This window comes from Bos grunniens, chromosome 4 (genome assembly GCF_055505025.1).
Source record: "Bos grunniens cultivar Pamir isolate PY7600 chromosome 4, Bosgru_T2T1.0, whole genome shotgun sequence".
NCBI lineage: Eukaryota > Metazoa > Chordata > Mammalia > Artiodactyla > Bovidae > Bos > Bos grunniens.
The window spans coordinates 76,791,966-76,816,166 of NC_141168.1; the positions used below are offsets into that span (position 1 = coordinate 76,791,966).

General features: G+C 37.4%; 1 protein-coding gene and 1 long non-coding RNA gene across 2 annotated transcripts in view; one reads left to right on the plus strand and one right to left on the minus strand.

Moving 5' to 3' along the window:
- The window catches only part of RSBN1L (round spermatid basic protein 1 like), an 87,172-nt gene that overhangs the window by 50,348 nt on the left and 12,623 nt on the right, over positions 1–24,201 (plus strand). The window contains exons 4-5 of the mRNA XM_086397113.1: positions 16,946–17,083; positions 21,038–21,180. Of these exons, the coding sequence (XP_086253239.1) occupies positions 16,946–17,083; positions 21,038–21,180 (281 nt within the window). The remainder of the gene's footprint in view (positions 1–16,945; positions 17,084–21,037; positions 21,181–24,201) is intronic.
- On the minus strand, positions 455–20,866 carry LOC147374416 (uncharacterized). Its single transcript, XR_015162753.1, has 2 exons — positions 20,806–20,866; positions 455–3,880 (listed from the first exon to the last, which is right to left on the minus strand). It is a non-coding gene; the product is annotated as an uncharacterized LOC147374416 (long non-coding RNA).

Genomic DNA, 24,201 nt, shown 5'->3' on the forward strand with positions numbered 1-24,201 from the left:
GTGTTTGTTTAATATCTGTTCAAGTTATAGTTTCCACTTTAAATGATAGTCTGGACATTCAGTCACACCCTCACATACCAACCTCCCCACCCCACAGTATGTTTGATGTGTATTCTATAATATACTGAAGTCTGGATAATGTGCTTGTATTTAACATTTTAATATGTGTGTGTTGGGGGGGGGGCTACTTACTGTTGGAGAATTAGAATTTAAATATTTTTTAGAGCTGAAAGTGAGCTGTAGAGCATTTGTCACTTGCTCTGTCATTTTATAAATTTCATAATGGTTAGTAGACTGGCATCTAGTAATAGTGTCTACTATTTATTGAGTACTGCCTATTGACTACCAGGAACTGTTTTAAGTACTTTATATGTAATAACCCATTTAATCTCCATTACCATTTAATTTTAGCAATGAGGACAGAGAAGAAATAACTACCCAGAAACCTTTGGTATTAGATCATTGATTTGTTTTTCATTTATTTTATGTCTGCTAAGTGCTAGGTTTTATGATAGACCTCTTAGCTTCCAATGTAATTTGTTTCCACTGTATCATAAACTTTCTTTTGCCATACAATGCAAGTTATTTCAATCATCTTTTAAATGTCACAATACATATATTTGCTTTTCAGATAGCTTTTAAGGTTAGGAAGTATTAATTTTTTATTCCTTGTTATTTATTAAATGATAAGCATTTTCATCCTAACTTGTGTAATACATACAACACGAAACCATACTTCTGTTGCTAATGCAATATTTTGCTGGGACTTGTTAATCAGGCCGGTGTGTGACTATGTAGTAAGTCTCAAGTCCTTGTAGAGCCACCTACCCTGATTGCCATTACCTGTTAGAGCTCTTGGATACCACATACAGTTGCAGCCTTTGTTACCAGTTGTGCCTCTGGCCCTGTATCTGTGTGATTCGCCAGCTACAGGGACTGCTTTTACTTTAACTTTAGATGGGTGGCAGGAAATTGCCTGTGCAAGGTCCATGTGCCTTTACCCCATGGTCCTCCAGATCCAGCCATTCCCGTGGTGTGAGAAAGAATATTTAGCAAAAAGCTTCCCTGAGCTGCTCATTTGATGTTTCGCCAAACCAGATTCTTTGTTTTTTTAAGAGCTTAGAAGACTGAGGAAGTTGTTTTCTGCAGACTAGTTTTCTGAATATTTAATTAAAATCAGAGCAGCCAAAATCATTTGCCCTATATCTGTAGACACTAAACGATGACAATGTAAGTAAGATGTAGCTATTTCTATGATCTTTATAGTGATAAGGTTTATCTTTGTAATATTACTCTGTAGTTTTCACAAAACTTCATTTTTATATCTGTTTAGCCTTTATTCTTGAATCATGTTAATTTAAAGATTTTTTGGTGTATGTATCGGTGTATATCTGTGTACACACACAGACACACACAGACACATGGCACTGCCAAAACGGATCAAGGCACAAGACATCCTGTTCTTTGCTCATTGGTTTTGGAATTCTTTTTACTTGTATAATTCTGTTTCTCATCTTCATCTATATCCCTGCAGATTGCCTGAAAAATTTGAAAATATGGTGGAATTACGTATTGTCTTATAGGTTATGTCATTTTTCTGATGTGACTCTGAGGTTAGTGATATAATATCAGTCAAACTGTATGATAGAATTCTGTTTGAGAATAAAAATGGATTTTTATGGAAAGCTTGTAACCTATCTATATCAGATATTTTGCCACAGATCAGATCGAAAAGCCTCAAAACTAAGTGGCTTAAAGGTATTTCTCACAATTCATTGGCCTCTCTGGAAAGTCTTTGTCAGCTCTATTGGTGACTGGATAGCTTCATTCATGTCTTGCGGTTTTCAGATCAGTTGTTCTTAGGAGACCTTGCTTATATGTCTGGTGTTGTGAGGCAGTGTCAGTTGGGGTGATGATCACGTTTTTGCAAGTTAACTTGGGCTTGTATCCATGGTGGTAGTTGTAGGATTTATAGAGCAGAAAGCGTGAGCCTCTGCTTGTTTTGTGTTTGCTAATGTCCCACTGGCCAAAGGAAGTCATGAAGCCACACCCAGATTCACTTCTTGATAGTGGGAGTGGCAGAGTCACGTTGCTCAGAAGTGAGTTACATGCTTGGGAAGGGATTTTGGCCATGTGCAATCACCCACATCTCTCTCGGGCTTCCCTTGTGTCTCAGACAGTAAAGAATCTGCCTGCAAGGCAGGAGGACCCGGGTTTGATGCCTGGGTCAAAAAGATCCCCTAAAGAAGGGAATGGCTACCTACTCCAGGGTTCTTGACTGGAGAATTGAACGGTGAGGACCCTGGAGGGCTACAGTCTGTGGGGTCACAAAGAGTAAGACACGACTGAGTGGCTAACACTTTCACTTTTTCACATCTGTCTTAGTCTACCATCTCTATTTTGTTCAAATAGTCATTTGGACATTTATCATTCTCCTGTTTTTCATGGTAGGGGAACAGAAAGGCAAGTAAGACAGGATTTTTATCTGTCAAGGAATAATTGAGATTTCTGTCTTGACACACAGTATTTAATCAGTGTGCACTCCAAACCCTGTAGTAAGAACTTACTACTGTAAGAATATGAAAACTGGGGCAGTTATCTTCCAGTCACCTTTTTCCCTCCCTCAAACCTGGTTCTGAGTTACTGAAGGCAAATAACTTACATCAGCTGTTAACTCATGATTAAATCTACCAATATTTTAATAGCGAGTTCAGTTCAGTTGCTCAGTTGTGTCCAACTCTTTGCAACCCCATGGACTGTAGCACGCCAGGCCTCCCTGTCCATCACCAGCTCCCAGAGTTTACTCAGACTCATGTCCATTGAGTCAGTGATGCCATCCAACCATCTCATGTCATCCCCTTCTCCCGCCTTCAATCTTTCCCAGCATCAGGGTCTTTTCAAATGAGTCAGCTCTTATCATCAGGTGGCCAACATATTGGAGTTTCAGCTTCAGCATCAGTCCTTCCAGTGAACACTCATGACCGATTTCCTTTAGAATGGGCTGGTTGGATCTCTTTGCAGTCCAAGGGACTCTCAAGAGTCCTCTCCAACACCACAGTCAAAAGCATCAATTCTTTGGCGCTCAGCTTTCTTTATAGTCCAACTCTCACATCCATACATGACTATTGGAAAAACCATAGCCTTGAGTAGATGGACCTTTGTTGGCAAAGTAATGTCTCTGCTTTTTAATATGCTGTCTAGGTTGGTCATAACTTGCCTTCCAAGGAGCAAGCATCTTTTAATTTCATGTCTGCAGTCACCATCTGCAGTGATTTTGGAGTCCCCAAAATAAAGTCAGTCAGTCACTGTTTCCAGTGTTTCCCCATCTATTTGCCATGAAGTGATGGGACCGGATAACATGATCTTAGTTTTCAGAATGTTGAGCGTTAAGCCAACTTTTTCACTCTCCTCTTTCACTTTCATCAAGCGGCTCTTTAGTTCTTCTTCACTTTCTGCCGTAAGGGTGGTATCATCTGCATATCTGAGGTTATTGATATTTCTCCCGGCAATCTTGATTCCAGCTTGTGCTTCTTCCAGCCCAGCGTTTCTCATGATGTACTCTGCATGTAAGTTAAATAAGCAGGGTGACAATATCCAGCCTTGATGTACTCCTTTTCCTATTTGGAACCATGTCCAGTTCTGACTGTTGGTTCCTCACCTGCATACAGGTTTCTCAAGAGGCAGGTCAGGTGGTCTGGTATTCCCATCTCTTTCAGAATTTTCCACAGTTTATTGTGATCCACACAGTCAAAGGCTTTGGCATAGTCAATAAAGCAGAAATAGATGTTTTTCTGGAACTCTCTTGCTTTTTCGATGATCCAGCAGATACTGGCAATTTGATCTCTGGTTCCTCTTCCTTTTCTAAAACCAGCTTGAACATCTGAAAGTCAAGTTATTAAATCTAATTTGAATCTTAGCCTTGGCTCTTCAAAATGAGGGGAGAAAACTAACAATTATTGAATTCATCTGGGGTCATTCATTTATCGTGCTAGGCCGATGAAAATGATTCATCATGGCATCTTTGACCATTGCCTGCCTTTGTACTGAATTTTCATTTTGACTAATTGTGCTTGACATATACAACTTAAATGTTTGACCTGATCTGTTATGGCAGGTGGCAGGCAGGTATCAGATGCTCTAATTGAGAACGGAGACTTTTTCCTTTATTGTACTAATTTAAATAATAAATAATAACACTTTTATTCTTATTTTAGTTATAAGGATATTTTTGAAATAAAATATTGATTGAATGTCATTACCTGTTACATGTTTTACTTTGGAAGGATATATACTAGATGTGATGGGGAATAGCTCCCCCTTGTGGCACATTTATTTTTGTTAGATGCTTAGATTGCCATGGTGAGCTCGACTTTTTGTTTTTTTTTTTAATAAAAATTCACCAGAATTGAACCAGTAGTTTCTTCTGCTCTCACTCCCACATTTTTTTTTTTTACTATAGTAACTATCCTCTTGTTTGTTTGTTTGTTTGTTTTGGATTGATGATGATACTTGCTAGAAGCATCTATTATATCTTCTCTATTTAGCATGAGTTAACTATAATATATACTGTACCCTGGAGAAGGAAATGACAGTGCACTCCAGTGTTCTTGCCTGGAGAATTCCATGGACAGGTAACCTCGCGGGCTCCAGTCCAAAAGGTTGCAAAGAGTCATACACAACTGAGCGACTAAGCACATACTGTAAAGTATTCTGTGGAATTTTTAATATCTTGGGATGTTGATAGGCACACTAAAAGAAAACAGGTAAATAAGAGAAACAGATTTTGAAATTAAAACAGTTTATCTAATGCTGGGCGAAATAAGTTTGTTTATTTTGAGTCTTCTCACAGCCTTTATAGCGTTTAATAGTGTGTGGTGAAACCTCCCAACCAGAAGAGCTTTCCAAACTTACTGGACTATAGAGCCTTCTCTTCAGGAACTGGCATATCAGGGAGCACATTTTGGGAAACAGCATTATTTCAAGTGAGTCATTCCTAGTGGTTTTTTTAATTACATATGTCCAATTTGCTTCCCTTGTTGCAGCAATTTTTATAACTAAAATAAGAGAAAGCAGTATATTTTTGGCAATGTATTTCCTGTCATAAAGGCTACTTTTTTCTTTTGTAGCAAGCCAAATGTGTTTTTTGTTTTTGTTTTTAAAGATTATGTGAGGAATAATGAATAGGCTTTTAAACATAATCTAATTGAACAGTCCCTTTCCCATTAACCAAAACTGAGATTATGTTATTGACAGTTACTGACAGTGGGTAAGAAAAGTCTACTATTTCCTCCTCTCCCATTCCCCTTACTTCCCTTCATAACATTTATAGAGAATAAATGGAGTAAATAAAGGGAAGTATGAAAGTGTAGTCATGATGGTGGTAGGTTTTTTGTGGAGTGGAGGACTCTAGGGGAGGTTTAGGTTAAAAATGTTACATCTGTTGATAGCTTTTACAAATATAAAAATAAGTATCCTTTCTGCCTTTTATTATGTTGTCTTCTGAGAGGTATACCTTTTAAGGAATATATATATACCTTTTAAGGTATACCTTTAAAGGAAGCATATAGGATATGTTTTAATGCAGTGGTGTATGTTCATATTTTCAATTTTTTAACTGCATCAGAAAACTAATAATTTGATGTTTACTGAAGCAAATACAGTGATCTTATGCAAAGTGTCATCAGGATGTGAGTATTTCCAGATAAGTGGATTTTTTGAATAATGGAAGCATACAGTTTTAAGGACCAAGATTTTATTGAAGATACCCTTTTGACTGAGGATTGTTGTTGTGCAGTTACTAAGTTGAGTCTGACTCTTTGAGACCCTAAGGACTGCAGCATGCTAGGCTTCTCTGTCCTTCACTGTCTGCCAGAGCTTGCTCAGACTCTCTGAGTCAGTGATGCCATCCAACCATCTCATCCTCTGTCGCCCTCTTCTCCTCCTGCCTTCAGTCTTTTCCAGCATCAGGGTCTTTTCCAATGAGTCAGCTCTACACATTAGGTGGCCAAAGTATTGGAGCTTCAGCTTCAGCATCAGCATCAGTCCTTCCAGTGAATATTCAGGGTTGATTTCCTTTAGGATTGACTGGTTTGATCTCCTTGCAGTCCAAGGGACTCTTCTCCAGCACCACAGTCCAAAAGCATCCATTCTTTGGCATTCAGCCTTCTTTATGGTCCAACTCCCACATCCATACATGACTACTGGAAAAACCATACCTTTGACTGTGGGGACCTTTGTCAGCAAAGTGATGTCACTGCTTTTTAATACGCTGTCTAGGCTTGTCATTTTCTTCCAAGGAGCAAGTGTCTTTTAATTTCATGACTGAGCATATTCAACATAATTTATGTTTTTATTTCCATTTAGATTTGTCCTTATGGTATTATAATTTCGATGAGCTAGGGCAGCTGCAGTTGTGTATACCTCTTGCCACTCCTTTCCCTTGTAATTGTGGTTTCTTATCCTTAATGATTTTTGATATTAACTGGAATTATGCCAAGTGTAGAAACATATATGTAAGAAGAGTATCCTCATATGAATCATGGACTTTGTGACATTTATTTTAACTATTTAGATATTCTTTCAGCTCTTACCTTTTTCCTTTTCCCATCCCACTGCTCTTGAATTGTAACTGTTGGATAAATTATTTTTGGATAATTGAGACTTTTTTTCTAATGATTATTGTAGATTTCTTTTTGTTCCATGCTACAGAGGAAACTTAATTATTTGCTGTATAATATTTCATTATTACAGATGTCATGTAAATCAAAGCATACTATTTTTTTTTGTGAGAAGTGTGTGATTATATTCTTATATCTCAAGTTTCATCAAGAAGTATATATGTTTGAGTTTGAATATGTGTAGATTTCCATGTTTGAAACATTAATTGTTCAAATAAATTTATTTTATGTTTGAATTATTGGGTTATTAATCTAGAAAGTGTAAGTGTTAGTTGCTCAGTCATGTCCCACTCCTTGACCCTATGGACTGTAGCCCGCCAGGCCCCTCTGTCTATGGAATTCTCCAGGCAAGAATACTGGAGTGAGTTGCCATGCCCTTCTCCAGGGGATCTTCCCCAACCAGGAATCAAACCCCGGGTATCCTGCAGTGCAAGTTTTTTACGATTAATAATTGGTAATTATTTACCAATTGCAAATTATAAATTCTTTACCAGTAATCATATCAGATCAGATCAGTTGCTCAGTCGTGTCCGACTCTTTGTGACCCCATGAATCGCAGCACGCCAGGCCTCCCTGTCCATCACCAACTCCTGGAGTTCACTCAGACTGACGTCCATCGAGTCAGTGATGCCAACCAGCCATCTCATCCTCTCTCGTCCCCTTCTCCTTCTGCCCCCAATCCCTCCCAGCATCAGAGTCTTTTCCAATGAGTCAACTCTTCGCATGAGGTGGCCGAAGTACTGGAGTTTCAGCTTTAGCATCATTCCTTCCAAAGAAATCCCAGGGCTGATCTCCTTTAGAATGGACTGGTTGGATCTCCTTGCAGTCCAAGGGACTCTCAAGAGTCCTCTCCAGCACCACAGTCCAAAAGCGTCCATTCTTTGGCATTCAGCCTTCTTTATGGTCCAACTCTCACATCCATACATGACCACAGGAAAAACCATAGCCTTGACTAAACGGACCTTTGTTGGCAAAGTAATGTCTCTGCTTTTGAATATGCTATCTAGGTTGGTCATAACTTTCCTTCCAAGGAGTAAGCGTCTTTTAATTTCATGGCTGCAGTCACCATCTGCAGTGATTTTGGAGCCCAAAAAAATAAAGTCTGACACCGTTTCCACTGTTTCCCCATCTATTTCCCATGAAGTGATGGGACCAGATGCCATGATCTTCGTTTTCTGAATGTTGAGCTTTAAGCCAACTTTTTCACTCTCCACTTTCACTTTCATCAAGAGGCGTTTTAGTTCCTCTTCACTTTCTGCCATAAGGGTGGTATCATCTGCATATCTGAGTTTATTGATATTTCTCCCGGCAATATTGATTCCAGCTTGTGTTTCTTCCAGTCCAGCGTTTCTCATGATGTACTCTGCATATAAGTTAAATAAAGAGGGTGACAATATACAGCCTTGACGTAGTCCTTTTCCTATTTGGAACCAGTCTGTTGTTCCATGTCCAGTTCTATCTGTTGCTTCCTGACCTCCATACAAATTTTTCAAGAGGCAGATCAGGTGGTCTGGTATTCCCATCTCTTTCAGAATTTTCCACAGTTTATTGTGATCCACACAGTCAAAGGCTTTGGCATAGTCAGTCAAGCAGAAATAGATGTTTTTCTGGAACTGTCTTGCTTTTTCGATGATCCAGCAGATGTTGGCAATTTGATCTCTGGTTCCTCTGCCTTTTCTAAAACCAGCTTGAGCATCAGGAAGTTCACGGTTCACATATTGCTCTTGGAGAATTTTGAGCATTACTTTACTAGCGTGTGAGATGAGTGCAATTGTGCGGTAGTTTGAGCATTCTTTGGCATTGCCTTTCTTTGGGATTGGAATGAAAACTGACCTTTTCCAGTCCTGTGGCCACTGCTGCGTTTTCCACATTTGCTGGCATATGGAGTGCAGCACTTTCACAGCATCATCTTTCAGGATTTGGAATAGCTCAACTGGAATTCCATCACCTCCACTAGCTTTGTTTGTAATGATGCTTTCTAAGGCCCACTTGACTTCACATTCCAGGATGTCTGGCTCTAGGTCAGTGATCACACCAAAGTGATTATCTGGGTCATGAAGCTCTTTTTTGTACAGTTCTTCTGTGTATTCTTGCCACCTCTTCTTAATATCTTCTGCTTCTGTTAGGTCCATACCATTTCTGTCCTTTATCGAGCCCATCTTTGAATGAAATGTTCCTTTGGTATCTCTGATTTTCTTGAAGAGATCTCTAGTCTTTCCCTATTGTTTTCCTCTATTTCTTTGCATTGATCACTGAAGAAGGCTTTCTTATCTCTCCTTGCTATTCTTTGGAACTCTGCATTCAGATGTTTTATCTTTCCTTTTCTCCTTTGCTTTTCGCTTCTCTTCTTTTCACAGCTATTTGTAAGGCCTCCGCAGACAGTCATTTTTCTTTTTTGCATTTCTTTTCCATGGGGATGGTCTTGATCCCTGTCTCCTGTACAATGTCACGAACCTCAGTCCATAGTTCATCAGGCACTCTATCTATCAGATCTAGGCCCTTAAATCTATTTCTTACTTCCACTGTATAATCATAAGGGATTTGGTTTAGGTCATACCTGAATGGTCTAGTGGTTTTCCCTACTTTCTTCAATTTAAGTCTGAATTTGGCAATAAGGAGTTCATGGTCTGAGCCACAGTCAGCTCCTGGTCTTGTTTTTGCTGACTGTATAGAGCTTCTCCATCTTTGGCTGCAAAGAATATAATCAGTCTGATTTCGGTGTTGACCATCTGGTGATGTCCATGTATAGCGTCTTCTCTTGTGTTTTTGGAAGAGGGTGTTTGTTATGACCAGTGCATTTTCTTGGCAAAACTCTATTAGAGTTTGCCCTGCTTCATTACGTATTCCAAGGTCAAATTTGCCTGTTACTCCAGGTGTTTCTTGACTTCCTACTTTTGCATTCCAGTCCCTTATAATGAAAAGGACATCTTTTTTGGGTGTTAGTTCTAAAAGGTCTTGTAGGTCTTCATAGAACCGTTCAACTTCAGCTTCTTCAGCGTTACTGGTTGGGACACAGACTTGGATTACTGTCATATTGAATGGTTTGCCTTGGAAATGAACAGAGATCATTCTGTTGTTTTTGAGATTGCATCCAAGTACTGCATTTCGGACTCTTTTGTTGACCATGATGGCTACTCCATTCTGAGGGATTCCTGCCCGCAGTAATAGATATAATGGTTCTTTATTATTCTGAGCCACCAGGGAAGCCACAAGAATATTAGAGTGAGTTGCTATTTCCCCTTCCAGGGCATCTTCCCAACCCAGGTATTGAACCTGTATTTCCTGCTGTGTAGGTAGATTCTTTACCCAATTAGTATTAAAAGTTGTATTAATATGAAGTTGCTCAGTCTTGTGCAACTCTTTGTGTTCTGAACCCATGGACTGAGCCTATCAGGCTCCTCTGTCCATAGCATTTTCTAGGCAAGAGTATTGGAGTGGGTTGCCATTTCCTTCTCCAGGAAGGAATTAAATGGTGTGTATTAAATGGTATGTAATTAAAAGTTACATTACACTGTGTTTTATTTTAATTGGCGGTGTGCATGCATGAATGCTAAGTCACTTCAGTCGTGTCTGACTGTTTGTGACCCTGTGGACTGTAGCCTGTCAGGCTTCTCTGACATGGGATTCTGCAGGCAAGAATACTGGAGTGAGTTGCCATGCCCTCCTCCAAGGGATCTTCTTGACCCAGGGATTGAACTCACATCTTTTAATGTCTCCTGCATTGGCAGGTGGTTTCTTTACCACTAGTGCCACCTAGGAAGCCCCTAATTGGGGTATAGTTGATTTATATTATTATTAGTTTCAAGTGACATAATAGTGCTTCAGTTTCTTTAGATTATATTCCATTTTAAAGCTCTTATAAAGTATTGTCTGTATTGCACATGGTGTACATTATTCCCTTGTAGCTTATTTATTTTATACATAGTAGTTTGTACTTAACTCCCTGCCTCAGTCTTGCTCGTCCCCCTCCCCCCCCACCCCTCTTCCCATAGGTAACCACTAGTTTTCTGTATCTATGAGTCTTTCTTTTTTGTTATATTCATTAATTTTTTAGATTCCTTATATAACTAATAACATACATAGTATTTATCTTTCTCTGACTTATTTTACTTAGTAATATCACTCAAGTCTATCCATGTTGTTGCAAATAGAAAAAAATGTATTCTTTTTATAGCTGAATAGCGTTCAGTGTGTGTGTGTGTGTGTGTCTTTGAATGTGTACATATATACACACACACACCATGTCTTTGTTACCCATTCATCTGTTGTTGGACACTTGGGTTGCATTCATATCTTGGCTGTTGTAAATAATGCTGCTTTCAACCTTGGGATGCATTTATTTTTTTGAATTAGCGTTTTCATTTTTTTTAATATATACCCATGAATGAAATTGCTAGTTTTTTGAGGAACCTCTGCTGTTTTCCACAGTGGCTACACCAATTTACATTCACATTAATAGTGTACAAAGGTTCCTTTTTCTTCACATCCTCTCCAACATTTGTTATTTTTGATCTTTTTGATGATAGCCCTTTTGACAGGTGTGAAGTGATGTTTCACTGGAGTTTTGATTTGCTTTTTCCTGATGATTAGTGATGTTGAACATCTTTTCTTGTGCCTTTTGGCCATCTATATATCTTTTTTGTAAGTTCAGGTCTGGGCATTTTTTAATTGAGTTACACTGTATTTTAAAATGCAGATTACTTTCTCAAGCTAAGATTGTGATGAATTTAATTTTTAAAATTTAGTTTTAAATTTAAATATATTTATATCCATTCTATTGAGGCATCAGATTATTGTCTTTAATATTTGGAGAATCAATGTTTAGAAGAAAATTCTTTTTTGTTTTAAACCCGATAGCTAAGTATGTGCAATTTATATAGAGGCCATACTTTCTAGTGGAATGTATGTGTGGATTGCTTTTTGTTTGTTTGGTTTTGCTGTGAACTGTTTCACGTGAGGGGTCTTGGTTCCCCTATCAGGGACTGAACCTGGACCCTTGGCAGTGAGAGATCATGGAGTCTAACCACTGGACCACCAGAGAATTACTTATCTGTGGTTTTAGTAGTGGACAAACAAAAGTACTTTACAGTTTTAGCACATTTTGGTGAAAAGGGAAGGGACTTGTGCTTTTATTATAGCAAATTATATGTGTAAATGAATTTTACATATATATGTATTTTTCCATGAGATGACAAGAAATATGAAGATTCAAGTACCATATTTAACATTATAATCCAACATGTAGAGTCTGTATTTACTTTATTCTTTAAAATTTAGTTTTTTCCATATATCCTTTGAAATATTTATGAATTTTAATAGGACAGACTTCAAAAAATCATCAACAAATATAGTGTTGTTTTAGGGGTGTCAAACATAGGAGAGGAGGAAAAATCACATTTGTTTTAATCTATTGTGTTAAAGTTTTTAACATTTAGATCTGTACTAATTTAGACATGTGTTTCCTTTTATTTTACTTTCAAACAAAGAACAACATATGTAAACTTGGAAATTAATGTAAAAGTGGAAATTTGAATGAAATGAGATGGCTAGGTCAGTAATGTTCTCTTCAGTCAGTGAAATAATCATTCCAATCTAAAATAGCAACATCTGGATAAATCAAAGTACTTAAGTTATAAAATATATCTTTAATATTACCACCAAAGAAGCTTTACCCATTCTTGCTGTTACTAAATGTTGCATGTTTTTACTTAACATTTAAACACAGAAATTTTATTCAAAGAGGGCTGAATGTTAAACTTGTTAATAGTAGCTCTGTTTTTCTAATTATTAACAGTATTTATCCTCCTCTACAGTTAAATAATGTTATAGTAGGTTCTTTTTTTAATGTTTTAGAATGGAAGTAGTTATTTGAATTGCATGGAAACCACTTGGTAGACTCCAAAGTCTATTTCAGTTAGAGAAATAAATTATTTCATGTATAGTTTGGCCTGTTTTTACCTATTAAATAAACTGTAATATTTCAGATTAATATTTCCTCAGAGAAGATTGTCTCTGACTCCTAAATCTCTCCAAGCACTAAAGAGCATCCTTTCCTTATTAGTCTGTCTTTTGAATGTGTGTCAGTTCAGTTCAGTCGCTGAGTCGTGTCCGACTGTCTATGACCATCCCAGGCCTCCCTGTCCATCACCAGCTTCAGTAGTTTACTCAGACTCATGTCCATTGAGTTGGTGATGCCATCCAACTATCTCTTCCTCTGTCGTCCCCTTCTCCTCCTGCCTTCAGTCTTTCCCAGCATCAGGGTCTTTTCAAATGAGTCAGTTCTTCGCATCAGGTGGCCAAAGTATTGGAGTTGCAGCTTCAACATCAGTCCTTCCAATGAACAGTCAGGACTGATCTCTTTAGGATGGACTGGTCGGATCTCCTTGCAGTCCAAGGGACTCTCAAGAATCTTCTCCAACACCACAGTTCAAAAACATCAATTCTTTGGCACTCAGCTTTCTTTATAGTCCAACTCTCACATCCATACATGACTACTGGAAAAACCATCGCCTTGAGTAGACGGACCTTTGTTGGCAAAGTAATATCTCTGCTTTTTAATGTGCTGTCTAGGTTAAACCGGTCGTAACTTTTCTTCCACCATCTGCAGTGATTTTGGAGCCCAAAAATAAAGTCTGTCACTGTTCCACTGTTTCCCCATCATTTACTATGAAGTGATGGGACCGGATGCCATGATCTTCGTTTTCTGAATGTTGAGTTTTAAGCCAACTTTTTCACTCTTTCATCAAGAGGCTCTTTAGTTCTTCACTTTCTGCCATAAGGGTGGTGTTATCTGCATATCTGAGCTTATTGATATTTCTCCTGGCAATCTTGATTCCAGCTTGTGCTTCTTCCAGCCCAGTGTTTCTCATGATGTATTCTGCATATAAGTTAAATAAGCAGGGTGACAATATCCAGCCTTGACGTGCTCCTTTTCCTATTTGGAACCAGTCTGTTGTTCCATGTCCAGTTCTAACTGTTGCTTCCTGACCTGCATACAGATTTCTCAAGAGGAAGGTCAGGTGGTCTGGTATTCCCATCTCTTTCAGAATTTTCCACAGTTTATTGTGATTGTCACAGTGAAGGCTTTGGCATAGTCAATAAAGCAGAAATAGAAGTTTTCCTAGAACTCTCTTGCTTTTTTGATGATTCACCGAATGTTGGCAGTTTGATCTCTGGTTCCTCTGCCTTTTCTAAAACCATCTTGAACATCTATAAGTTCTTGGCTCATGTATTGTTGAGGCCTGGCTTGGAGAATTTTGAGCATTACTTTACCAGCATGTGAGATGAGTGCAATTGTGCAGTAGTTTGAGCATTCTTTGGCATTGCCTTTCTTAGGGATTGGAATGAAAACGGACCTTTTCCAGTCCTGTGGCCACTGCTGAGTTTTCCAAATTTGCTGGCATATGGGGTGCAGCACTTTGACAGCATCATCTTTTAGGATTTGAAATAGCTCAACTGGAATTCTATCTCCTCCACTATCTTTGTTCGTAGTGATGCTTCCTAAGGTCCACTTGACTTCACATTCCAGGATTTCTGGCTCTAGGTGAGTGATAACACCATCGTGATCATCTGGGTCATGAAGATCCCTTTTGTACAGTTCTTCTGTGTATTCTTGCCACCTCTTCTTAATATCTTCTGCTTCTGTTAGGTCCATACCATTTCTGTCCTTTATCGAGCCCATCTTTGCATGAAATGTTCCCTTGGTATCTCTAATTTTCTTGAAGAGATCTTTAATCTTTCCCATTCTATTGTTTTCCTCTGTTTCTATGCACTGATCACTGAGGAAGGCTTTCTTATCTCTCCTTGCTATTCTTTGGAACTCTGCATTCAAATGGGTATATCTTTAGTTTTCTCCTTTGCCTTTTGCTTCTCTTCTTTTCACAGCTATTTGCAAGGCCTTCTCAGACAGCCATTTTGCTCTTTTGCATTTCTTTTTCTTGGGAATGGTCTTGATCCCTGTCTCCTGTACAATGTCATGAACATCTGTCCATAATTCATCAGGCACTCTGTCTGTCAGATCTAGTCCCTTAAATCTATTTCTCACTTTCACCGTAGAAACAGAAGGGATTTTATTTAGGTCATACCTGAATGGTCTAGTGTGTGTATTCCAGGTCTGAATGTGTGTATTCTTACATATACTCTCTTGGAAAGAAAAGAGTCCAGCAGGCCATCCATTCATTTGACTTTTGTTTTAAGAGGATGTTAAAAGTACCCGTTTCCTTGTAAGAGGTCTTATATTCAGTTGTGTTGCAGAAGGATTCTCTCACTGGAAATTCCTCCTTCTTCAAGTTAATTCGTTGATAATTGAGTCACTGCGCAAATCATTAAGTTGATCATTGTTGATACTGTGATACAGTAGAATGACCCAGATGGATGGCAAAGACTGGATTCTGGGTTTTCTAGAACTGGTTAACAGTTTAGACAGTAATCGAAATTTACACAAGACGAAGATGTTTGAATCACAGAAAATTAACTTAATTGTGTGAAGTGTAAATCCTGCCTCTCAAATATGTCTTGTAAATCAAATGATACATTTCAAAGCACTTGAAAACTTGTGTTTAACAACAGAAGGTGTTTGATTTCAGTGAGGTATTTATGAATTTTAATACAAGTCTTTTAATTTTAATCAGTCTCTCAGAAAATCATGCTCATTTGCAGATCCAGTACTGAAGCCACGATCTCAGAATCAGCTAACAAAATTGATACCAATCCTGATAATTTTGCTAAATTTTAAGTTGATATTTTTGGCTTTGTTAGACTGCATTACAGAAATGCATAACAGTGATTAATTTTACTTTTGTGGTACTGTTAGTATATCTAAACATCTAGAGCCTAAATATTGTTGTAACGTCAGATACTCACTTTCAGTTCTGTCAGTATTGGAGACGCTGGGAACTTTGGGAGGCAGGAGAAAGATCAGACCATGAGTACAAAATGGGCACACACACCCCAGCTTTTTTTTTTTTTTGTAACTTGAAGAATTTGGGTAACGTTTTATATTTCTGAGAAGTGAATTTATGGCACTTCATGAAAACTTAACTTTGAAATTCTGGTAAATGAACTTATTAAGGAAATAATGTATCATTGATAACACCGGTTTGCTTATTATTCTAAAAAATAAAATTATCTAGTGTTTTAGTCAAATATTCTGTTAAGATAGAACTTTAATTGTCCCGTTTTTGATGTAGGTGGGGGCTTAGATACTTTGATACATAATGTGTTTACCAACTGCGGGTGTAGGGATTCATCTTGTGATCTGAGCATATTTTAGAGTCTGTGTCCCTGATGTGATGAAAATTTACTCATCTAGATTTACCTGGTGTATGGGACTTCACATTTTAAAACTGGAATAGACCCAGGTAAACTGAGACAGTGTTATTTCCCTAAAGTTAGTGGCCATAAAGGCTAATCCAGAGAAAAAGATGTTTATTTATGAAAGGAATTTGTTTTGCTTTAAAGATACTTGTGTTTACTAGCGTTAGCATGTGAGGGTTCTCTGTAAGGTCTGGATGTACTTTTGAAATTTAGGACCAATGATTCTTGAGGTATAGCCTCTTTTATTTTGGTTTAAATTTGAATGATAACCATTTGCTTACACTGTACAGGTGGCTTTACATAATTACTGTTTTCTTTAGAAATCTGAGATCAGTCTTTCCAGTTAAAGAAACTAAAACTGAAGGAATTTAACTGATTTCTACCAGCATAACTGGTAGATAGCAAATGTAGATTTGGAGCCTAGGACTTTTGGTTCTCCAGCTCTAGTAGGTTTTCATCAGAGAAGTATAAACTGAATCTTAGATTAATAAGCTGAGATCTAGAAAGGAACATAATTCCTTTTTGACATACAAAGTACTGATGATGGTTAAATGCACTGTTTTCAGAGGGTCTGTTTTTGAAAATTCTAACAAAAAGGTATGAACCATTTAGGAAAATATAGGTATAGGAACTTTTGAATATAATTTCAGTAGCATTATAGATCAAATAATAAACTGTTGAAAGGAGGAACTATATTGTCGGGAAGTATGCTGTTTATCTCAACTCTGTTTTCATAAGCAGTGTGTAGTAATAACTAGAGAAGGTAAAATGCCTCAATTTTGTGTAGATTTTTTTGTTGTTGTTTGTTTTACTGTTTGTAACAGGCTTTTTTGTTTTATTTTGCTTGCCTCACATTTTGTTTTAAAAATCTGAGACAGCATACATAATTTAGGATTATGCAGTGGTAACAGGAATTGTCTTATGTTTAATGTAATTAAATCCATATCCTTCAGGTAAAAAGAACATATTCTCACGGTACTTATAGAGCTGGCCCAATGAGACAAATCAGCTTGGTGGGAGCAGTTGATGAAGAAGTGGGAGATTACTTCCCTGAGTTCCTTGACATGTTGGAAGATTCACCATTTTTAAAAGTAAGAGAAAACAATGTGAAGCAGTCTAAGTCATGGGTGTTAACTTTCATGCTACAAGTGATTCAAATCATGGCTTCTTCAGAATTATAAAATTTTTGATTTCAGTTGATTTGGCAGGAAGGGAAGAAGAGGTGAGAAACTAAAAGTAATTCTTGTGTGTGTGTGTGTGTAACTCTCAGGTACTAATTCTAATAGCAAAGCTGAGTGGTAGATCAGAAAATGATACTTGCCTGTAGCTGCCACTTTAGGAAAATAAGTTCCATTGGTTTATCACCTTTTTATAAACTTGAGTGCCAGAGGATTTAAGAAGTACAGGATAGATGCTTCCCACAGTGTTTGCAACTGGGGAGTGACAGTTTGGGTGTGTGGAAAACTGGCCTGGCAAGTTGTATAACTGTATTTCAGCTTTGGAGATCCTAGCTGGGTTGGGCAAACCAGTTAAACTTTCTGGGCTTCAGTGTCCTCATCAATAAAATAAGGTATTTAAACAATGAAGCTTTAAGACCGCTTTAAATTCTTTAAATGATTTTGAGCCGGATTCTGTTTTCTTTCTTCCTTTCCTCCCTTCCTTTTTTCCCTTCCTCCTTTATTTTTTCCTCCCTTTCTTCCTTTTTCTTTCTTTTCCCAGCAGTTCCTACATTCCAGAAAATATTTCTTCTTATGGGCTGCTAGCACTGTCCTATTGAGAGAAAAATCTCTGAACTATGTAGTTAGGTCAGTTATTTAATCAGTAATTCAGAGGTCAAAGTGTGACAAGATTAGTTTATCTCTAATACTTGCTACATATTCTGTAGAACATTTCTCTCTCTCTCTCTGTCTTTTTAACTTCTCACTCAATTTTCTAGCCTATGTGTGTATATATATCTTTTCCTTTTTCATCCTACTCCATTTTCCTTTTATTTCCTTTTTTGTTCCTTTTAAACCATTGGTTCCTTGTCTGTTTCTCCCAGCTAGGGACATGGAATTTGGTTGCATTTGAGTGGTATTTTAAAAATACCATCATTTCTTTTACAACATAGCATTTCCTTTATATTCTCAGAATTGAATTAGAAGTTTCAAGCCTCGTTCAAATTTATTTTTAAAAATTTCTTAAGATAATAAGCTTTCAAGACTTGTAGCTGCAATGCAAGATGCTAGAATAAATGGAACTATATCAGAGTTTTGAGTGACTATAAATTAGACCTAGCATTCTATTCATACTTAGTCAAACAAGTGGAACCAAAATGCCATGAAACTTTTAGTTAAGCAAAAATTCATAAGTTTTCTAAAATATATATATACATAGTTTAGAAACATAAACTGAAATGGGAGCACCAAATGTGAAATAGAAAAAGTGAAACAAGCTAAATAAAAATTAAAGATCATCATACTATTGTTTTTAAATATGGCTGCTTCATTAGAATCACATTTGGAACTTTGGAGAAGGGGGAAAAAAAATGCCTGGGCATTTATATTTGACAAAAAAATTACAAGATAATTCAGTTGTGCATCTGGAAAACAGGAAATTAACATGCGATACAGTTTTTTTTAACTAAAGTACAGATTTTGTTCAAATTTCAGAACATTTTAAGCTAGTGTCCATTATTTGTTTTCATGCGTTATTTTTAAGAGTCCACATCATATTTAATTGCATTGAGCAGCTACCGCTGCATGCAGCAAATTCTGATAAATTCTTTTTTTCATTTTTATTTTGTTACAGATGTTTTCTAATTTTCCTTGTTATGGCTTCTTAGATACACCTGTCATTTAAAAGTGGATGCTTAATTTCCAAATAGATGGGTTTTTAAAAGTATGTTTGATGTTAATTTCTCACTTAAATGCTTTTTTTCCTATAATCACCATCTTTTAACTTTATTGAGGCTTTTCCAATGGTAAGTCAAAGATTTCTCTTGGTAAATATCACATTGTACTTGAAAATATGTGAGTTATTTTCAGATACCTTTTGATATTGATTTCTAACATAATTCCACAGTGATAAGAGAACAGATTATGTATGATTTCAATACTTTCAGATGATGAAATTTTTGCACTGTTTTATGTCTTGGGATATGTTCCAGTTTCTCCTGGTTTATATAGTCTGTGGGAACTTGAATAGGATTTGTATCTCATTGTGTGAAAATTCAATAAATCTTAATTATTTTGAATTGGTTCATGGTGCTTTTCAGGTCTCCTGTATTCTTCTACTTTTCTGTCTATTAATTTTATTAATTTTTGAGAGTTTGATATTGAAACTACAACTAAAAATCTTTATTTACTTAAAAAACTATAATATATACTAGAACTATATGTAACTTTGTTCTGTATTTTCTAAGTCTCCTGTAAATGTTATCGTACTTTCATAATTTAAGAAATAAAGAAGAAAAAAATCATTTAAATATTTATATTTCAGATTTTAATTTTAAAAGTAAATGAGCTAAATAAATGCATTCTTTCTGGAGAGATGTAATTTGACAACCTCCCCTTTTTGAAAAGGGGGGTAAAGTTTATAAATACCCATTTTTTCACCATTCAATGGACAGTGACTCTTGGTCATTTCTCGGTTGCTCCTGTTTTCAAAGATTTTAATCCCTGGTTTTAGACCAGCAACCTCTTTAAGAAACTACTACATAGAAATAAATTTTAATTTTGGTTTAGTTTTCCTCTTTGTTCTGTTAGGTTTTAACTACTCAAAGAGGTAGCCCTCTTTTATCTGAGGTATCCATTTTTTAAAACTCAGTTGGTCATTTTTATAGATTGTCATGGAAGATAACTTGCTTATTTTGCCAATTTGTTAACATTATATTGTCAGGTTGATTTATTTTTCTTCCTTGGTTCTTGCCTCGTCGCAATAAAAATTTGCAACGACTGAGTAAAGGGTTTAAGACAACTGACAAGTTACAGCTCAGTTCAGCTCAAGCAGGCAGATCTTTTATTAGACAGACACCCCCAAACCATGAGAGCAGGCCCACCCCAAAGGAGTCTTCCTTTTCCATCTGGGTTCCCCCTTCTTATACTTCCAGTTTCTTCCTTTGGGTTATGCCCTCTGCAAAATAGGGCTTGTACTCACCACCAATCAATGAAAGGGAATGCAAATGGGCATACAACACAACGCAAGGCCGATTGACAATTGCAAGTCATATAACAGTGGCTGTGTTGTTGATATCTTTCTAAAATTCAGTCCCTTAAAATCAGATATAGTATTTTTATGAACCCTTAATGAGCTCCTAACTGCCTAAGATTACTTGGGGAAGACCCTGTGGTTATTTTGTATCCACTGTGGGCCTAGTGCCCATGTGCAGGAGTTGGAAAAGTCTCTGGTTAATTTTGTAGCATATCTGTACACTCCCCTATGTGTGTCTATGCTATGCTATGCTATGCTAAGTCACTTCAGTTGTGTCCGACTCTGTGCGACCCCATAGACGGCAGCCACCAGGCTCCCCCGTCCCTGGGATTCTCCAGGCAAGAACACTGGAGTGGGTTGCCATTTCCTTCTCCAGTGCGTGAAAGTGAAAAGTGAAAGCGAAGTCGCTCAGTCATGTCCGACTCTTAGCGACCCCATGGACTGCTGCCTACCAGGCTCCTCCATCCATGGGATTTTCCAGGCAAGAGTATGGGTTTTAGAGATCAGCTTGTATCCCTTTCAGCCAGGCCACCCCTTGTGCTCATGCTTAACTTCCTGCTTAACAATATGACCCATATATTTGGTAAAAAGAGTAACAAATGATGAATGCAGTGAATCATACCTCTTGCAGAATTGGAGAAGTGGGGGAAACCATCCAAGAATAATTACTCTCTTGATGTATCTGAAATAGAATATTTTGAAGGCAAACTTATGAATATATAGAAATATATTTAAAACAGGTACCTAATTCAAATGTATATATGAAATTTTGTGAAGGACACAGTAGTCTTTAATGTATATTTGAAGATTCGTTTTAAAAAATAATCGATTTCTATGTCATTATTTGCCTCTAGTGTACACTGCCCTGGGGGACACTATCTAGTTTAAAATTAGAGAGTCGGAAAGATAGTGATGATGGTCCCATCATGTGGGTGCGCCCGGGAGAACAGATGATCCCTGTGGCTGACATGCCAAAGTCACCTTTCAAAAGGAAAAGGTATGTTGGATACAAATGTTTATTGCTGGGAATGAGTGGTTATACATTGTTATGTATGCATTTGTTTAAAGTTGGAGGAAGAAGATAGGGAAAGTTTAGAGCATAATTGAAATGTAAATTCAAAAATGGTTATCCATGCTGATATAATTTCTTATAAATATCAAATATAAATAAAACATGAAAAATACAGGCAAATGACAAATTGTAACCAGAGATGGGAAAAAATGTCATTCACAACAGGGACATTATAACCTGTATTGGAATAAATTGAATAAATATTCAGAAACAAATTTAAATAATATTTTAAGAAAATAAAACATCTATGGAGAATATAAAAAAAGATCTAAGCAGATGTTTAGATCTGTACTCTGAATTGAATACAAATGGTAGTCCTTTAGAATTTTAGGATTCATTTGGACTCACACTTCCAGCACTGGATAAAATAATTTTAAAATTCATATGGAATAACAAAGTCAGCAAATAGTCTAGAAAGCTGTGAAAGAGAAGATACATGTGAGGGGGGACCTCATCTTACTCAACATTAAAAATTACCATAAAGGTCAAAAAGATCACTGGAATAGGATAGAGTACACAAATAGATCAAAGTATAATGGGAACTTAAAAAAAGATAAATGGGAAAAAAAAAGTTTATTTAATGAATAATGCTGGCATAATTGGAAGTCCATTTGAAGGGAAACCAAGCCATAACCCCAGTGTTATATAGCAAGTAAGGGACTTGAACATAATAAGTAAAAAAAAGAATAAAAATATCAGAATAAAAAGCTTAAGAGAGACCTTCCTAAACAAAGATGCAAGAATGTAATGGTGATACTATTGTGAGAAAAAAGACATCAACACAACAAAGCTCAAAACTGGATATTTGTAATGTGACAGACTAAAGATAATATACAAAGAGCATTTCTAAATGAGAAGAAAAATGTGGGGAAAAAAAAAAAAAACCCAATAGATAAATAGGCCCTAGGTAGTCAATCGTATATTCACTTCAGTTCAGTCGCTCAGTCGTGTCAGACTCTTTGCGACCCCATGAATCGCAGCATGCCAGGCCTCCCTGTCCATCACCAGCTCCCGGAGTTCACTCAGACTCACGTCCATCGAGTCAGTGATGCCAACCAGCCATCTCATCCTCTGTCGTCCCCTTCTCCTCCTGCCCCCAATCCCTCAGAGCATCAGGGTCTTTTCCAATGAGTCAGCTTTTTGCATGAGGTGGCCAAAGTATTGGAGTTTCAGTTTTAGCATCAGTCTTTCCATTGAACACCCAGGACTAGTCTCCTTTAGGATGGACTGTTTGGATCTCCTTGCAGTCCAGGGGACTTTTAAGAGTCTTCTCCAACACCACAGTTCAAAACCATCAATTCTTCAGCGCTCAGCTTTCTTTGCAGTCCAACTCTCACATCCATACATGACCACAGGAAAAACCATAGCCTTGACTAGATGGACCTTTGTTGGCAAAGTAATGTCTCTGCTTTTGAATATGCTATCTAGGTTGGTCATAAGTTTCCTTCCAAGCAGTAAGCGTCTTTTAATTTCATGGCTGCAGTCACCGTCTGCAGTGATTTTGGAGCCCCCAAAGATAAAGTCTGACGCTGTTTCCACTGTTTCCCCATCTATTTCCCATGAAGTGATGGGACCAGATGCTATGATCTTTGTTTTCTGAATGTTGAGCTTTATCACTCTCCTCTTTCACTTTCATCAAGAGGCTTTTTAGTTCCTCTTGACTCTCTGCCATAAGGGTGGTGTCATCTGCATATCTGAGCTTATTGATATTTCTCCCAGCAATCTTGATTCCAGCTTGTGCTTCTTCCAGTCCAGTGTTTCTCATGATGTACTCCACATATAAGTTAAATAAGCAGGGTGACAATATACAGCCTTGATATACTCCTTTTCCTATTTGGAACCAGTGTGTTGTTCCATGTCAAGTTCTAACTGTTGCTTCCTGACCTACATATAGGTTTCTCAAGAGGCAGATCAGGTGGTCTGGTATTCCCATCTCTTTCAGAATTTTCCGCAGTTTATTGTGATCCATCCACACAGTCAAAGGCTTTGGCATAGTCAATAAAGCAGAAATAGATGTTTTTCTGGAACTGTCTTGCTTTTTCGATGATCCAGCAGATGTTGGCAATTTGATCTCTGGTTCCTCTGCCTTTTCTAAAACCAGCTTGAACATCTGGAAGTTCATGGTTCACGTATTGCTGAAGCCTGGCTTGGAGAATTTTGAGCATTACTTTACTAGAGTGTGAGATGAATGCAATTGTGCAGTAGTTTAAGCATTCTTTAGCATTGCCTTTCTTTGGGATTGGAATGAAAACTGACCTTTTCCAGTCCTGTGGCCACTGCTGAGTTTTCCAAATTTGCTGGCATATTGCTTTGCTTTTCGCTTCCCTTATTTTCACAGCATCATCTTTCAGGATTTGAAATAGCTCAACTGGAATTCCATCACCTCCACTAGCTTTGTTCGTAGTGATGCTTTCTAAGGCCCACTTGACTTCACATTCCAGGATGTCTGGCTCTAGGTGAGTGATCATACCATTGTGATTATCTGGGTCATGAAGCTCTTTTTTGTACAGTTCTTTTGTGTATTCTTGCTACCTCTTCTTAATATCTTCTGCTTCTGTTAGGCCATACCATTTCTGTCCTTTATCAAGCCCATCTTTGCATGAAATGTTCCCTTGGTATCTCTAATTTTCTTGAAGAGACCTTTAGTCTTTCCCATTCTGTTGTTTTCCTCTATTTCTTTGCATTGATCGCTGAGGAAGGCTTTCTTATCTCTCCTTGCTATTCTTTGGAACTCTGCATTCAAATGGGTATGTCTTTCCTTTTCTCCTTTGCTTTTCGCTTCCCTTATTTTCACAGCTATTTGTAAGGCCTTCCCAGACAGCCATTTTTCTTTTTTGCATTTCTTTTCCATGGGGATGGTCTTGATCCCTGTCTCCTGTACAATGTCACAAACCTCTGTCTGTGGTTCATCTGGCACTCTATCAGATCCAGTCCCTTAAATCTATT